At 46.1% G+C, this 18615-nt stretch overlaps 1 protein-coding gene across 6 annotated transcripts in view; it reads right to left on the minus strand.

Moving 5' to 3' along the window:
* ACSL1 (acyl-CoA synthetase long chain family member 1) overlaps nucleotides 1–18615 on the minus strand; it is a 72856-nt gene that overhangs the window by 24616 nt on the left and 29625 nt on the right. For all 6 annotated transcript variants that reach the window (XM_025933083.2, XM_025933082.2, XM_086703200.1 and 3 more), the window contains exons 3-7: nucleotides 11926–12040; nucleotides 7295–7359; nucleotides 4629–4730; nucleotides 2226–2325; nucleotides 1826–2004 (exon numbers count right to left, since the gene is read on the minus strand). In XM_025933083.2, coding sequence (XP_025788868.1) covers nucleotides 1826–2004; nucleotides 2226–2325; nucleotides 4629–4730; nucleotides 7295–7359; nucleotides 11926–12040 — 561 coding nt within the window. The remainder of the gene's footprint in view (nucleotides 1–1825; nucleotides 2005–2225; nucleotides 2326–4628; nucleotides 4731–7294; nucleotides 7360–11925; nucleotides 12041–18615) is intronic.

Below are 18615 nucleotides of genomic sequence, written 5' to 3' on the forward strand. Positions count from 1 at the left end.
GTATTTGGGGGTAATAAAATCTGCAACTTAATGAAAATGCATTAAAAAAAGATAATGAATGAATAGAGGGACAGAGTAATGCACGAATATGTGATAAAGCAAATATATTAAAACATTAGCTGTAGATGTTTGGTGGGCATATGGCAGTCTACTGTACAATTCTTGGTACTTTGTACCTGTTCTTGTTTGCATGTCTGAAAATATTCATAATAAAATATCCCCCAAAAGCAAAAACTCCAAATACCAATATTTCTCTTTTTGATCCTATATATCAACATAAACTTGATCATATGATCAACCAGAAGGCCAATGTTAAATTCCCTTCTTAAAAATTACTTAATCTTTTGCTTACAAATTTTTAAAACCCAAGTATGAATCATATGACACAGGTAAGTGGAAAACAATGTCTTTTATAAATAAAATCTTTAATGTTAACTTTACATTACAATCTTCATTTACCTAAATTTTTTAATCTTAAAATTATGTCATCATAGAAAAATAAAAAAATACCAAAAAATTCCTGTGGGTGTGTGCATGCGTGTGCATGTTTGTGTGGTGGGGTTAGGGAAAAGATGGAGGAAAAAAATTACATTGTAAATGGCATTATTGCGATCACAAGTGAAATTAACAAATGTGCAGAAATGCTAGGTAAAAAGCTAGCTAAAAACCCAACTGAACAGTACAGCACACCCATTCTTATGGACTAAGCATCTATTCTACTGTGTGCGTCTCTGTATAAATGTGAGGCAGAAGGCTCTGTTAGAACAAATTAGTTTCTCTATGACCGCTAAGTTCCTCCGGAAAGGTATTATATAGATCCTTGTTTATAGCCTCCAATTCCTTGTAGAAGGAGAACTATAAGTAAAATTTCAAACCCTATTTATAACAGTTCTAGGAAAATATTTATAACATTTTCAGAAGGAGAACAGCCAATTCCTGTGATATGTACCTGACAAGATCCTCCTCTTACTAGCTTCTCTGGATTAAACTCTAATCCAAATCCAACTGGGAGAATCAGCTTTTTACATGTGATGTCAAACAACCAATTTAAATATACGCCACATTCGTTTTCCTAGAATGGTTACCCTTAAAGTTCTGATTAAGGTGAATCTCAAGAAATTTAATATAAAAATAAACCAAATCAAACATCTATGCTGGAAATCCACCAGGACGCTACAAAAGCAACTTGGGAAAAAGAATAATGAGGCAGATTTCTATAGCTGGCTCCATTTTAGAAACAAATCAGTAAGTAAATGGCATTAAAGGCTAAAAAGACATACAAACTTAAATCTCCACCTGAATCAGAAATTCACATTTCTGGAGCACTTGGGTGGCTCAGTTGGTTGAGCATCCAACTTCAGCTCAGGTCAGGATCTCGCAGTTCACGCGTTTGAGCCCCACATCGGGCTCATTGCTGTCAGCACAGAGCCTGCTTTGAATCCTCTGTCCCCTCTATCTGCCCCTCCTCCGCTTGTACTCTCTCTCTCTCTCTCTCTCTCTCAAAAATAAATAAACATTAAGAAGAAAAAAAGAAATTCACATTTCTACCATTTATTGGCATGGCTGGTCAGTGCTCTAGAATAAATGTGTGAGCACCTGCAACTTGTTTTACGAGAGTACTTTTTATCAGATGTGATGGATTCACACTGAGACACGCATGTAGAATCCTTCCTTCCAGTAATGAGGCAGCAATTTCCACCCTAAGTCTTTTATGGGTTGCTGCGATGCCCAACCAGAGCTAGGATTGCATGATTGCACTGGATACCACATGTGAGCCGAAATGGCCTCAGGGGCGCCCACCAGGGAAGTGGGAAGGATGACTCACCTCCATTGCCTTCAGACTGATGATTTCCACGCCACACCTTTTGCCTCGTTCTAACAGATCGATGCCATAGGAGTCCATGACGACTATGGTTTTAAGGCCTGGCGTTAACTTATTTTCTACACCTTCTAATAGCGTGTTGGCCTTCTCTGGCTTGTCAACAAAAACCAGAGAGAGTTCGGCTGGGAATGAAGAGATACAATGAAGAATGAGCTCCGAGATATTAAAAGCCTGACTGTATGATATCTGACACCAGGCTATTTTCAGGACTTACAGTCTTTGAATAGAAAGACAGATGTGTATTTAAACATAAAATCCCTATCAAATCAAATATAACCAAATGTAAAGTCATCAAATCTAACTGATAACTAGGCCAGTGCCCACCTGGAGACCTCAGACATACCTTTGTTGACTATGTAGGTGATGGCTTCAGCTCCAAGCGTATCATAGAGGGGAACGGACACCATGGAGTAAGCAAAGCATCCCTGTTCAATGATCACCCACTAAATGAACAGTGAAGGTCAGGGAAAGAAAACGAGATGTCATCACGGAACCACTCCAAGGAGAACAACACTCTAGAGAGATTCAAAGTGGAAACACTGGATGGGGCAAAATCAACATTTGTGTGTCTACTCCTATGTGCCAGGCACCACGGAGGATTCACGATGCAAACAAAACACCTGCCCGCTTCTTAGAAGGACAGTGCAGTTGGCCGGAAGAATCGAGGCAAATATGTGAGAAGATAATTAACCGTACGAGATAGTGACCGGCTCAGACACGAGGGAGCCGGAAGTGACCCACCTCCACGGGGCACGTGACTGAGCTCGCCCTCTGCAAGGGCAGCATGGTTTGGACAGATGGAGAGAAAGGCAAGGAGACTCCAGGAGCGGGGACTGCGTGAACAAAAGCAGGGGGGAGGGCAGTGAGCACTCAAGGGTGCCCCGGCAGGCAGGGTCGCAGGTGGTCTGTGGAGGGGCCTGGCCCCATCCCCAGGTAATGCGCGGCCACTGAGGGCTTCTCGGTGAAATGGAGGCCCTGGGGTGTGAGAAGATCAGCTGTGCAGCCGTGTGCGGTGAGACCTGGGAACTGGGGAAGGAGGGACACCCCTCTAACAGGAAAGATGTTCTGGGCAAAATCTCCCCAGAAAAGTGATGAAGAAGTGGTACAGGGACCGGTCTCCTTGCCTCTAACTCATCAGCCATGTGGCAACTGATCTGCCTACAAGTCAAACATGGCAAGATGAGCCTTTCGCTAAAAATCCTTGGTGGTGCCCCTCATCTCCAGCTGCAGGTCTCGAATCTGCGGAATCCGACACGCGGCCACGGCGCAGATAAAGGCACAGCTGCTGTGGAAAGGCAGCACACCCCACTTACATTCACTCGGTCTGGGGCAGTTTTGCTCCTTTTTCTTTCCTAGCATCAGTTCCAAGTTACCAACATGGAGGGCAGGTCCAAGCTCCTCAGCAGGGTCCATGTGGCACATGTAGTCCTGTCTTCCCTGCCCCTCCAAGCTCTACCAGATTGAAATCCCTCAACCCCCAGCACAGATACGCTGCTTGATGCAAACATGTCATTGTTCCGGACACTCCCTTAGCTTCCCTGCTCTCATATCCTTCAAGACTCCACTAGGAGGCCACCTCCAGGAAGTCCTCCTTGACTGAGCTCACCATAACCCTTTTCCCTGTGTCCACGCTTGCCACACTACAGACAAAGCAACACCCTACGGGCCAGTCTTCCCTCACACGGTACCTTAAGAGAAGGATCCAAATCACTGTTGTGCTTTGGTGCCTCACGATGCCTGGCACATAGTAGGTGCTCCATACACATCTATTAAACTAGTTCATAAATGTAGGAAGGAGCTTACCCTATGAAGTAAGGTCCTAGTGATAGATTCAGCATAAAATGCCACTAACGCAAACATCTGGGATGTGTTCACTTGAATGGGTTTCACTTACAATGAAAGAAACGAAATTCTATAAGCCTAGTCGTAGTCCAACTGTGGAAAATGCTGTGTATCCCTTACCAGTACATAAAACTCTAGGAAACCAGCCTAATTTATCAAATAGTCGATAGCACAGCGATTGAGCCAACATGTCTTTTAGACACAAGAACCAATTCAATTCCTTCGAGCCTAGTGCTTGAATTTTTCCAAGCCAAGTTATGCCATTTGTTCACCAACGCTATAATACGTGTATTATATATATTGGAACAACAGCTCCAAAAGAGCTTCTCATTTAAATTGACCTTAATGCAAGGGTTTACAGAAGCACCACGCAGGGGCCTTGGCAGCCAGACAGACCGTGTCTACACGGAGGCTGACTCGTGGTGAGGTACTTTTCCCGCTGCCCCTGGTATTTTAAATTTTGTAACCTGATCACAGGGAAAGCTCCCACCTTTCAGAAAGCAAAGAGGGGAGTCCGCTACTGCCAAAAATGTATCCAAGTTTCTCTATAATTTATTGATGCTATTTTTCTAATCACAGAGGTAGGCCTGGAGGCTAGGAGGATTCTTTGTTAGTTATCTGTTCTAGTAACTTCCTTCTTAGTTTTTGTTTGGGACCTGGTTTTTGAAAAAACAAAAACCAATAATCAAAAAGTGATATATAGATTTTTTCCACCTAAAGGCCAAGGAGGCCCGAGCCTGGGTTTTCATATGTGTAACTTTCTAAGGAATAACATAGAGACATATGCACAGTAGAGATCAGAGCACAAAATCGGGTCCCAAGCAAAGGTCTGTATGAACTCCAGTTGGCTCTTACATGTGAGGACTCTCAAAACCGCACACAACTGGCGTCTAATGGTCAATACCTCAGGTCTGTTCTGAGAAAAGATGCCAATGTACTGATCCGGGGAAGTCTTGAAGCCCTTCTGGATGAGCGCTGAGCCCACACACTCTGACATGTCCGCAACCTGAAACGGGGAGGAAAAAAAAATCAGGAACCACATCAGGCCCAACTCAGGGAACAAAGCTCACTGGAGTGACAGCCGACCGAGTCTGCTATCTTGGCCAGCAAGTGGCGCCGCATGGCGAAGGGCAGCAGGAGCGAACGGGGTTCCGTCAGCCCTACAGTTTTGTAAAACACGAGGCTGGCTTCACCAGAACTCACTATTAGGAGAACTGGTCATAGGGTTCCTTCTGCAAAGCAGAGGAATCGGATTCCGACAGCTGCAGGTCAGAGGTCACTGGATGCCCGGGCTTCTCACGCACATTTCTATTTTACACTTTAGTTTTATAAAATTATAAAAGTAATGCGAGGACGTAGAATGATAGAAATTACTTGCATTTATAAAGAGCAGCAAAGCAGCCCAAACTTGTCATTTGCTATAAATACAGAAATAGCAAGTTTGGGGGACACCTTCAAAAAACTTGTGACAATTTTAAGTAAAATGAGTAAGTAAATAAATAGTATTATTGCAACTAAGTAAAAATAGGTAGATTCATAAAAATGAGGTAGGATTATAAACCTGCCCCCAACCTCTCCCCATTCCCACCCCAAATTAACTACAAAGAAATTTTTTTTTTCATCTTAAAGTTTGGAATTATTTTCTTCATCTCAGTTGCTGAGTTCTCGGGAGCAGTCTGAATTCCCACGCATGCCTGTAGGGAATGAAGCCACACCTGTTCCTGCCCAGAACCCCATTTGTCCTGGCACACAGTGCCACCTCGCTCTGCCTATGGGAACGAGAGCTGAAAGGTGAGGTGACAGCAAGAATGATGTTTCCATATCCCCCAGCCTTCTCACAACCTCTGCTTGCACATAAGGGACGGGAACCCGTGAGATGCTACCCTGGTTTGCGGAGCTTTCTAGGCTAGTGTGTGTGCATTTGTATCTCCAGAAAGAGGCTCCCTCAGGTGTTCCCTCAGAAAACCTCACAGGGTTCCTAGCCCCGCAAAGGGCAGAGGCACCAGGCTGACGAGAAGACTTAAGTCTACAAATCCAAAGCTGGCTTCTGTTATGTCCTGTTTTATATCGTCACCAGCCTCTGGCTGAAATGTACAAAACACGGATTAACACCTTCAGGAACCACCGTGATTTTCAGTCTGCCTTGAAAAGTCCCATCTGCAACGGACCTGCCTTCCGCCTTCCAGCCGGCATCTAACACAAGTAATTCACAACACACCTGTGGATTCCGGGAGGCCTGAACACCACCACGCAGCGTTACGTGTCCAACGCACACGCGCACAACTGTTGCTACGCCCCTCGCGAAAATAAGGGACCTTGGCGGCTATTTTACCTTGGCTCTGGAAAGGCACACGAAAAGCGGTGAAATCCCTCTGGTCCCCCGGGCCACGCATCTCATCCCTCCTTCCCCAAGAAAGGTCCGCTAAGCTGTTCTGCCTCTTGGCTCTCTGTCAAGAGATACCCAAGCCAAGCCTTCTGCATCTCACTGATCCTCAGATGAGGGGAGGGAAGGGAAGGAAAAGTGGTGCGGGGTTCAGTCTAGGGAAGGCCAGCGAGCGCTATTCCCGAGCCGGCTTTGTGGCTCCTCGTGACGACTCCCCTGTCACATATATACTCCAGAGCACAGCTGCCAAACGTGCAAGGAGGAAGCTCACGTGGATTCATGAATGCCACAGGATGATCTGCCTCTACGGCAGGGAGCCATTTCCCGGACAGCTGTGCCGGAAACAAAAGGCAGCAGAAACTGATGCTTCCGGTGGCTCCCATACGTCCTTGGGGTCCTGCCTCCCCAGGGAGAGGCGGGGGCATCGAGATGTCTCGCTATCACGATCGAAATAAAAAGCAGCATCTTCCTGCTCCGCTCCCTCCCTGCCAGTGGAAACTACTGAAACAGCTGTAGCTGTGGATCAGCTAGGACCGCAGAGTCACAGGAATAAAGAGAAATACACCCAGATCCCAGCCTCCTTTGTGTTTATACAGTAACACAGGTGTCACTTCCGCATATCTGTTCTGCTCGCTACGGCCGCCCTGGGGCTCTATGTCAGCGCAGTCCCAGGTTGGTCAGGTTCATACAATGCACCAAAGAGCCCTGTACCGGAAGGTATGGACCTCGCTTCTGCTCCTGTTTCTGTCATTGACCAGCTTGTGACATTAGGCGAGGCCCATCCTTTCCTGGGGTATATGTTCCTCATCTATCACATGAGAGGGCTACTCTATGGTGGGGCTTCTAAATATCACTAGTACCCCTCAAAGCAGAGGAGAAATTCTGTTCTCCCATGGACTCTGAGCACACTTCTAGAACGTCATCTTAGAATTAAATTCAACTCCATAATGCATCCAACGTAAGTTCTAAAATAAAGTGCTTTTGAACCACCAATTAAGTTACTTAACCAGTTTTTCCCCAAATTGCTGTGTAAGACTTCTCTTGCATGCTGCACATTGTCCCTGAAGCTCTGAGCTAGTGCAACACAGGGACTCAGTAGCGACCCTCCAGCCCTCACAGCGTCTCCGAGAGCTGACCTATTTCAGTACCACATCCTGCACGAGGACACACAGAGCCAGAAAACTCACCTCTTTGTATGAAAGCCATTCATAGGGTTGGTCTGGCTTCCGAGAGCCTAAACAAGGGCCATTATCTGGAAAAAGGAAAACAAAAAACAAAAAATGGGCTTAACATGCATAAATATTCTAATTTGTACTCCATTCTATAAAGGATCAGGTAGACAGATTTTTGTCCCTAGATTAGAAATAATGAGATCAGGGGCGCCTGGGTGGCGCAGTCGGTTAAGCGTCCGACTTCAGCCAGGTCACGGTCTCGCGGTCCGGGAGTTCGAGCCCCGCGTCAGGCTCTGGGCTGATGGCTCGGAGCCTGGAGCCTGTTTCCGATTCTGTGTCTCCCTCTCTCTGCCCCTCCCCCGTTCATGCTCTGTCTCTCTCTCTGTCCCAAAAATAAAAAATAAACGTTGAAAAAAAAAGAAATAATGAGATCAGGTCGGAAATATGTCCTCCCTAGGTTTCGGTCTCATTTGTTTGTTTCTATTTTGTTTCTTAAATGGAGCGGGAGAAGAGGGAAAAAGTTAGAGGATATAGATAAATACAATTTTTTTTTAAATTTTTTTTCAACGTTTATTTATTTTTGGGACAGAGAGAGACAGAGCATGAATGGGGGAGGGGCAGAGAGAGAGGGAGACACAGAATCGGAAACAGGCTCCAGGCTCTGAGCCATCAGCCCAGAGCCCGACGCGGGGCTCGAACTCACGGACCGCGAGATCGTGACCTGGCTGAAGTCAGACGCTTAACCGACTGTGCCACCCAGGCGCCCCGATAAATACAATTTTTAAAGACACTCAATTTGTGAATTCTTCTTCAATACCCTATCGGTTTAGAAAGGAGTCAGGAGCTGAATGGCAAAGAAATTCTGGTGTAGGTGTTCAGAAGACTCCCTCAAAATTTCTAAATTTAAAGCATTCTAACTCAGAATGTAAAAAGGAAAATACGATTCTTCAATGTCCAAATTCTGATGACCTGGACTTTATTTACACAGGTGAAGTCTTAATTGCAGAGAAACAAAAATAAAGAAAAGATGCAAAATGAGAGAAAATAAGGGGGTATTTATAAAAGTACATGTTAAGAAATATCAGGATGGGAGCACCTGGGTGGCGTTAAGCGTCTGACTATTGATTTGGGCTCAGGTCATGATCTCTAGGTTAGTGGGATCGAGTCCTATGTCGGGCTCTGCACTGACATTGCAGAGCCTGTTTGGGATTCTCTCTCCCACTCTCTCTCTGCCCTCCCCCCGCCCACTCACGTGCACTCTCTCTCTCAAAAATAAAATGAACATTGAAAAAAAAAGAAAAGAAAGAAATATCAGGACGCGTCCTGATTCTAACCCAGGTAACGAATAAACAGGAAGAAAGAAAACCCGGTATTAATTATTCACACTAAGTGCTAGCACAGTAATAAATATCATTCAAGTCATTTATATTTGGAATTACGCAAGTTTCTTTCTACAGATTAACCCCAAGCTAACTTTATGCTCAGTTTGTAGTTGTTGAAGGAAAACTATGTCCACTCCACCCCCAGCCCCCCACAAAAAGCTGCCATATTCAGATGATGACCAGGGTTGACCACATACCAGAATGTTTCTTTTTTTTTTTTTTTTTTAAGTTTATTTATTTTTGAGAAAGCGGGAGAGAGAGAGAGAGAGAAAGCACGAGCCAGGAAGAGGCAGAGAGAGAGAGAGAGAGAGGGAGACACAGAATCCAAGGCAGGCTCCAGGCTCTATCAGCACAGAGCCCAACGCGGGGCTTCCACTCACGAACCGTGAGAGCCAAAGTCGGACGCTTAATCAACTGAGCCACCCAGGCACCCCCCGCCCCCGAATGTTTCTCAACTAGAAACATGGGCCCCACCGCCATCTGTGTGCCTGCATGGCTTCTACTACAGACTGTTTTGTCACCTCCCCTCCGAACAGGGTATCGGCATTTCTGTCTTGTGACTATAGCATATCTGGCTTCCCCATTCCAGGCTCGAGTGGCAGTTCAGATGTTCTGATTTGGTCTGGGGGACTGGAAGAAGAGGGAGGGACGGTGGAGCACGGCCCCCCGTGGCAGCCTTGATACGCTGGACCTATTACACAGAGTCCCCCCACTAGAGACGGGTGCCGCGTGTGTGGGTCAGTCGTGAGCACGGGGAGGACCCAGGCTGGACAAGTTCTCTGCTCCACACTGACGTCCTGGCTCTCTCTACAGCAGTCTTCATGCAAACAGAAAGAGCACAGAGGGCCTTATTCTCAGACCCACTTCAGTTCACAGGGACTGTAATAAAGGCCACGCTGGACAACACAAGGCCCATCAGAGGCTGTTTTCAGACATTTGCCATGCGAAATAACGTGATTTTATTCTTTAAGAACAGGGACTGGCGATCTGTAGGCAGGGGCCGAGTCAAGCCTGCCACCTGTTGTTGTAAATACAGTTTTACTGGAACACGGCCTCGCTTGTTCATTTACGGATGATCTAAGACTGCAGCTGAGCAGTCATGGCAGAGACTGTATGGCCCTGAAATCCAACCATCGTTACTCTCTGGCCCTTTACAAAAAAAATATGCAGACTCCAGCTCCCGGACACTGGGAACTTAAAAAAAAGATACTATACCCAGGCCCTACTAACAAAATTTTTGATGTAATTGGACAGGGAAGGGGCCTGGGCCTCGGTGGTTTTTAAAAGCTCCCCAGGTGATATGCAGTGTAGCCGGGGACAAGAATCCACTGACTGGCAGGCAGAGGGCCCCTCCTTGCAGTGGCTTCCTGCATGCGGTCTGAAAAGACCAGGTTTGAAAACTCCAGGCTGGCTGGCCCCTCCTGTCATTCAACAGACTCCTAACTACCTTATCTAGAGGCTGGATTTTGCTCTCCTGTAAAGGCTTAATCTTATGGTAGTGTAGAAAATTAAAGCTTAGAATAAAAAGCTCCTCTGGGGTGGGGGGATGAAGGCAAAGTGATCTGCAGACTAGTTTCCTTCAATCAGTACAGGTTAAGAAGACTGAACTTCGTTTTCTTCAACCTCTCGGAAACATTCACGTAAGACCCTCATTTTCCAAGTAGAGGAAGGTGACCAAAAAAAAAAAAAAGTTACTGTCCTAAGATGAGAGGAGAGTCAGAAGTAGAATGTAAGTTACCACACGACCTAGATGAGTTCATTCTCTACTAATAGTGGAAAATCATATAAACACTTATACACGTGACTCTGTGGTAGTGGTAAAGGTCACACACACATATGAACATGCATATACATACCCACATATATTTATTATATATATAGAATATATACAAATATTTTGATGTGGCCTTATGTTAGGCTGCTGTACCTTATGGGTATTTACTATCACAGACAAACCCTGCCCCTCCCCCTAACTTTGAAGAAGTTCACAAATTAAATGCTCGCCCTTTATCGTGGGGCTTAATGAATCTGCTACAGGAACACCAGGGCAAAAACACAACAGAGCAATCCAATTTTACCAGTATCATGTAAAAACCACGGCACTTCCTGAGCACATACCACATGCAACATGTCGTGGGGACAGAGACAGTAATAGCACACAGCCCCCGGCCGTCAGGAGACTACGGCCCAGGGAGCAGTAGGAAAAATAAAAGCTAACCACCGAAAGATTTAAATAACAAACGTGTGGATCCCAAAGACCATTTCTAAAGAGTAACCTGGAATAAGCCAAAATGAAGGGGCTGAAACAAAAAGAGGGGTGGGGGGAAGTAGAGAGGACTCTCTCCATCTCTGAGGACACATTAATAGAGCACCTACGGTGTGCAGGTGCCGAGAGAAGAGACAGCTGCCTGGTTCATGGAGCACTGGCTAGTGGGACAGATGGGCAGTAAATGCCTCTGTTCCCTGGAGGGGCTGGTACAGAAATAGGTACAAGATGCTGGGGAAAGTGGGCATCTCCACCTGGAGGTAGGAGATGAAAACAAGGGAATAGGAAGGTTTTATAGAAAAGGTAAAAAAAAAAAAGCAATACGAGGTTTACAGGATTAGTAGGCATATAGCAAGCGCCCGGGGCTGAGGTAGGAAAGCAGCAGCTTTATGATCAGGAAAAAGACAAATGCACAAAGGCACGGGGTGATGAGAAAGGAGAGGGGTTCTGGTTTTGCGAGAAGTTCAGTGTGACGTGAGGCAGGTATACATGGAGCCTGGAAGAGAGAGAGGCTGGAAAGGCACGCAGGTGCACGGGGTCTCTTAGGCCACCGTTACTAATGAAGCGCAATCCCACGGGCCAACGCTTGCCAAGTGTCTCATGGAACACTGCTTCCTTGGGATGTCAGTGTTTATTTCTCAAAATATGGGTCTCATGCTCAAGTAAGTTTGAAAATGTTGGATTGGGTCCAATTAAACAGATGTTTTGACCTCAGGATATGTCAGAGCCCACAATGAGCTAACATATGTGTGACCCTCCACAAAATGCGGGACATGATGAAAACATATTCCACCACGGAACCCGCTCTGCCAGGGGATAAGCTGGAGGGGCTGCTGTGCTTTGGACGTCACTCTGGAGAAGTTACAGGAGGAGACAGGGAGACCCGAACAGGTGGAAACAGGTGGAAGACGGGAGCAAAGATGACTTTCTCCAGAAAGACCACTCATGCCGAATGAGAACCGTCAAGCATTTATCACACAAATCCCGCAAATGCTTACTTGACACCTGTAAGCCCCGCTGGAAACCCTCGTACATGGTTGTGACATCATCATAGAAATACACCAAGGGCTCGTCGCCATCCAGTAGCACGGATCTCCGGGCACCATCACTACCCTGTGAAAAGACACAGACACGCGAGCGGTTAGAAGAAAATGTTGAAAATAAAAGGCCTCGCGTGCACGCCCGCAGTGCCCTGCAGGGGGCCCCTGTGGAGCAGCTGCTCGGTATTTGCCGAATGAACGGAAGTGCAGGATTTGCCAAGATGGAGCGTTCAGCTGGGGTCAACTCCTGGCTTCAGAGAAGCAAGGCTAAGAGGGGCCCTGGGAAAAGGAAACAGGGGAGCAGATGTCTGAGCAGGGGTCTGGCAGGAGGACTGGAAGCCTGCCACCACCACACACTGTGACAAGTCTCAAACCTCTGCCATCGACAGCACAGGAGACTGCGTTTGGGTCAGCTCTCGTGGAAATGACACACCATTCAGTTGTGCTTCCAAAATGCCGTGTATATTCCTTCCGAGATTATTGCCATTGTCACATCTCTGTGTCAACAGCAGTGTAACCTGGTAGGAACTTCAGACGCTCACATAGCATCTCACAGTTGACAATCACCAGCTACAAAACTTAGGGAGGTGCAGGGACATGTCTTGACTGCTTTGACTCGCTGCATTTGTAGGTGCACAGATTTTGTATCTCTGCGTACCCGTCTCTTTGTGGTCTTCCTTGGTTGGTGCAGAAAGTTTACCTCCTATCCACAATAACTCCTAACTAGTTGCAGAAGTTATCATAAGAGGAAGTAGCTCTCTAGGGGTGCCCGGGTGGCTCAGTCGGTTGAGCGTGTGACTCTTGATTTTGGCTCAGGTCATGATCTCACAGTTCGGGAGTTCGAGCCCTGTGATCTATGCTGACAGTGCACAGCCTGCTTGGGATTCTCTCTCTCTCCCAAGGGGGTAGGGGGGTAAGAGGTAGTAGCTTTCAACCTCTGAGCTGCGCAGCCCTCCAGGGCCACAGAGATACTGTGGGTCCAGATAGCCACAGAAACACCAAGCATTCCCTAGGAACTGATAAATCAAAGCTCAACTACTATGATGTCAGAGCCTACAATTTTTTTCTTTTGAATTTCAGAGAGGGGGGTCTTCACATGTGCAATGGTCAGGAAACACTCTCTTGGGGAAATCACGCTACGATAGAAGAACGTCTTGGTACTAAGAGAAAGGACTGTTCATAGTAGGAGAGATCATTTCTAGCACGAGATTTGAAGAAAGTAGATAGGAAAGCCTTCATGAAGAAGGGGGCAAAGGACTAGGTCTCAGAGACTAGAGTGTGAGATGGAAAAACGGGACACATTCCAGCAGAAGAACCAACATGGAGGCCTTTATAGGTAATGACGGCCAGAGAGATTTTGGTGGATTCTTTTTGTTCTTCTTCTTGTATTTTTTTGTTTGTTTGTTTGTTTGTTTTTAGGATTTAATTGGTATCCTTCATACTCCTCCCGCAAGCTCTCCTCCCAACCAATTTATCATATATGTACTTCAAAAAGAGCAATAGTACAGAAGTATATTAAGGAAAAAAAAAAAAAGACTTGTCCCTATTACCAGTTTGATGAGTTCCTTCCAGACTTCTTCTATGGTCTACATTTATATAAAGTCTTTCATTATCTACTACGTATCAAATACGTGTTTGACACTTGCTCTAAGGCTACTAATAGCTTTCTGGAGTAAATATCATCCAATGATATATTTTACAATTGTCACACAGTCTTCTCTACCTTGGCAGAAACTTTCTAACACCTGTAGCCATGATTCCAAACATAATTATTAATTATAACACACTACTTTATAAAGCAGTTATTCTTTGTGTGTATAATGGTGGGAAAATCTCTGCACTGTAGACTCATGATTATTACTCAATCTCTGCATCTGTTTGTTTTGCAAAATGGGGATACCGTGTGTCCACGTCCAGGCTTATTTTCCGCTAAACAAAACTGGCCTTATAAAACATGAATATGTAGAATACTACTTGGATATCCTATAATATGCCATAACTATAATACCAGTCCTTCTTAGACTGTATCTTTTCTCCAACAAATACTCAGATTAAAATTCAGAAGCAATTTTGTTGCTTTATGTTAAGCATTGGAAGCCTTTTCAATCCAGGAAGCCACCAAAAAGACCCAGGGCCTCACGGCTAAGGTAGGGAAAAAAGGCGCGAGGGACTGAGTGACAGAAAGCTAAGAAAAGAGGCATGCCTGGTGCAGAGGTGCAGACTGTCACAAATAACTGCCCCCTGGCCACTGGCCCAGCCCGCTCTGCTTATCAACTCATGGCCGGGATGGACAGGCAGCGTGGTAGCCCACAGGGAGGTCCTCATCACCTCAGCCTGGGACAGGGTCCCCTACACCTCTTATCATGACTCTCATTCATTCATGGTATCCCTCAGTGGTGTCTCTGCTAAAGCAATACTGCCCTCCCCATGCGTTCTGCTGAGGACCCTTATAGCTGTCAATGGGTCAGATGGGAATCAGGCGAATAAGACTCAGAGCTTTTTCTGAAGGAGCCCAAGTCTTATTCTTACATCACTCGAGGGGCTCCAAAGAGCACCAGCTAAGCAAAGAGCACAGAGGAAGTCAGAAAGAGTAGACAGGAGTAGCCTGGAGTCTTGGGAGCACAGGCTCACCCTCAAGCTGAAGTCCTCCAAGGATGGTCTGGGGAACACCTTTGTAAGGCCTTTGTAAGGAAAGCAAACTAGCTAGCCCTGCGCCAGATGTACTGAATCAGAAACCCTGGGGGTGTGATCCAGCAGGCCGTGTTTTAGCAAGCTCTCCAGGGGATTCTGGTGCACGATATAGTGACAACCGGCAGCCTGGAGGCATTAGGATCCCAGCAGGGATGTGGTGAAGATCCGAGTAATGCTTCAGAAAGAAATCTACAAGAAACATGCGCAGCCTGAAGAATGGGAGGGAGGGAAAGCCACTCATTTGGACCTGAGTGAGGGCAGTGGCAAGTGGGCATGGGGAGAAGGGCGACCCCAGAAGCAGTACTGGCTAATGAGTGGGATTTGGCAAGTACCTGGGTGTAGGAGCAGAGAAGGAGGTCTAAAGATAGCAGTTCCATTTTTTATCAGAAACAGAAGGCTGGGCATGGGGGCCAGGTTTGAGAAGAGAGTTAGCTGAGCTTTGGATATACGGAGACAATGTCCCTCTCAACACAGGTCAACTTCCCAAGTCCTATTTTGAGAATCCACTGCTGTAGAGTATAATTTCACAACACACTCTGGTTAAATAATTCTTGAGTTAAGGTTAATCTTTTGGTGGTATATAATCTTCAGAACTTTGAGAAACATGGAGGTAAAACAGCCAAATCCAAGTTCAAGAAGTTAGTCATATCCCAAACATCCCAAATCATCTTAAGAAAGTAATCCGAAGACAAGATATTTATTATTATTCTAATTAGCCATTAGAATAATTAGCAGAAGTTTGAAGAGGAAGCAGTGAAAGAGTTCTATGCCAAAAAGGCACACCGATTCGGTGAGACTGGATAAAAGGTCACACTCACTGACTTGTAAGGTAAGTCTGTAATTTCAACAGAGGAGCCTGAAATGAAAGGGTGGGGGTGGGGTGCAGGGAGGGCACTAAACAAGATCTATGCTTTGAAATGTGTCGCTCTGTGAAATGAGCCCACGTTCCCCTGAAGAATCATCATTCTTGATGTGCATACGTGTTACCATTCTTCTTGAACAAAAATGTTATTTGTAAACACTGGGTGTTAGCAACCTTACTTATGCCTACAAAGGGGAGGGATTGCACTGAGCATTGGGAAGCCCAGCTATAACCACCAAGCTCAAGATGTCTGTATGTGCTACAAATTCGAATCATTTCAAAAGAAGGGCATTTCATTACTGGGTCGTGCAAGTACATGTGGCTATTTCTAGGAACATCTACTTAAATGGAAAAAAAAGTACTTTAAACTTGGCCCTTCTGGACTTCTGGTATAAACCTACAGATTTGGGGGTATGGGGGTGGTTTCAATGGTGCTCAAGAAACGGAGAGCTAAACAGACAACCCCAATTAAATGTGCAGGAAATCAGTCAGTAAGATTGATTGTCAAGGAGGATTATGCTATACGCTTCTTTAATGTGGTTTTATAGGTTTTCCAGCTAAAAAAAATAGAAGATGATGAATCAAACACACGATGGGCAAATCACTGCTCATGAGTACATTCTGCAACATCTATAGAAGCTAAGGTTCCTCTTGAGGTCAGTCTCCCCACGTGGGCTGAATTAGGAAATAAAGGTTCAAGTTCAATCCACTTAGGGCCAATAAGGGCAGGGCCACAGTGGACATCTGCATTATCAGTGGTCCCTGAGACCAGAACCCTTGCCAATACAGGGATCCCTTGCTTTCTGAAAGTTCATTTTATGGCATGTTTATGAAAGACCCAATGAGTACTTGTCTGTTTTCACTAACCAGAAGAAATCTGAAGAGGAGTTCTGCTTTTATGAAAGAGCTGTTACTGTACTAATGTAGGTGTTTTATAAAAGGGAAGTGGCTAACTTGAACTTTTGGAAAATGGCGGACGCTCTTGACTGATGCCATTTAGACCTACAGAAGCTTTCATGGGGGCGCTCTACTTTCGGATAACAGGGGAAGCCTGTATTTGACAGAAAGGACTCTTGATGGTGATGGTCATTTTGTGCCCTCTCATATCTAAATGCAAAACAAAATGACACCCTTGAGGGTTTCTGCGGGATGGAAAGACCCAGGCCTTAGAAACTGTCGTGTCACTCACCTCAATCTGGGCCCTGACACTCAAGTTCCTCCTTTGTTACTACTGTTCAGTCCCTCTAACGGGGAAGGGGCAGGAAGACAGAGGGAGACACGGGAGGGAAGGAGAACAGAACAGTGGTGTAACTTGTAAGGAGACTGTTGAAGACGCAAGTGGATTTTAATGTTAAATCCGTCTCTGGGGGAAAGGCTCCAGATGGAATGACAGCCCTGGATGGGGAGGCCACGGCGGGGTGGGGGGGTGGGGGGGGGGAGACCTTTTATTTTTTTATTTGCTGTTGCCAACATCCTCCATGTGAACTACTCTTCCTAGCACTGGCATTTTTACACGTTTTTTCATGCATCTTACCCTCCGCAGACCACACTGTCTGCTTCTTTCTACAAACAGGCACAAAACTACTCTTCCATCCACTGACCTCTTGGACTCTCTGCTGTATCAAACCAGGGCCTGTAAAGGTCAGCCAGTAAGTGGCCTTCCAAACCATGTTTCCCGAATGATAAGAGAACATCTAAAACACACCTAGATGCCCCATGATAGGCTACACCGTAAACGCCCCCGCGGAGCGAAGAGTCCTCAGGCTCACCGTTGATGCTCACCCTTTAACTAGCTGACTTCCCCAGATCCTTTCCACCCAGGGAGTAAAGAAAGGCGGAACCATCACGTCAGTGCTGGGTTCTGTCATCTGCGTGCAGGAACGACGGAGGGTAAGTATTTCCTGAGCACCTGAGTGTAGCCAGCCAGCCACTCCACAGGTGAGCGAAGAGCCTGCGGGGGAGGCTTTCATGTGACATCTCAAATGTTGTCCAGAGACACGGACATCCGATACGGTGAGAAGTTTCTTTGTGGATCACAAGCAGGGTTCAAACTCGCCCCCACGCTGTTAGTCTCCATCTTGGAGGAGCCGGGCCTGGATCATAGATGGCCGCCTGGGTTTCTTCGGTTCTTCAACACTTTCCTCTAAAGCCCTAGAACACCTTCCACCTCACCCCTAGTTCACTCTCCTGTTTCCTACTTCCTGAGCACCTCCCCACTGCCTTCCCAAGGGGAGGAGTTGCTTAGGTTGGGGGGTGGGGTGGAGGCTGACAAGCACATTTCAAGCTCATCACCAGGGGAAATCAGCCAACCACAGAAGGGAAAATGGCACCCTCCCACCTCTGCGAGAGGGAAGAAAGTCTGGAGTCACAAAATCCAAACCCCCACAAACACACATTGTTCCAGCAAAACAAAACTGCCTATAACATCTCTACATGCCTGCCATTTGGAATATGCAAAACATTCTGCCCCACTTCTGACTTCTCAAGGGAACCGGTGTCTGTTTCTCATCCATGGTTGGCATTCTAAGACATGAATACGAAGCAGGGATTTTTTGTCGAGAGGCTCAGAAGGCTTACATCTGCCATTTTTCACCTGGCACCCGTTGACCCTGCTTGGGGGAGGCTATTTTTAAACTTAAATAAATATTCCAGCACACGCGTCTGTCGTTTATGAACATGTGTATGTTCCCTGCTTAATGAAGCCTGTGAGAGGCAGCATCATTTGTACAAAATCAAATTGTGTTCTCAGACCTGCTTTACCATATTCCTGTTCGGTGAACTGAAGCTTTTACCGCCAGGTTTACATGGAATCCAGAAAGAAAAAAATTTTCCCCCTAAAACAATCACCTTTCTTTCTTTGAATTCCTCAAGGCAGCTACTTAATACTTCTGCGGCCTAGTCTTGGCACGAAGATCACAAACCTGCCTTCAGTTCTCTGCAATGCCCGTCTTTCACTCTGCAGCCCACTCACGCCACCCACCGCTGCCCCATGACCATGACCAGCAGTGACACTTCTACCGCCTCATTCCAATCACTGGTCACTTCTAATTAGCAGACAAGCCTCAAAACACAGAGAACCTCAGTTAAGTTTTCTG

The sequence above is a fragment of the Puma concolor genome, chromosome B1 (assembly GCF_028749965.1).
Source record: "Puma concolor isolate L17-30 chromosome B1, mPumCon1.1.hap2, whole genome shotgun sequence".
Taxonomy (NCBI): domain Eukaryota; kingdom Metazoa; phylum Chordata; class Mammalia; order Carnivora; family Felidae; genus Puma; species Puma concolor.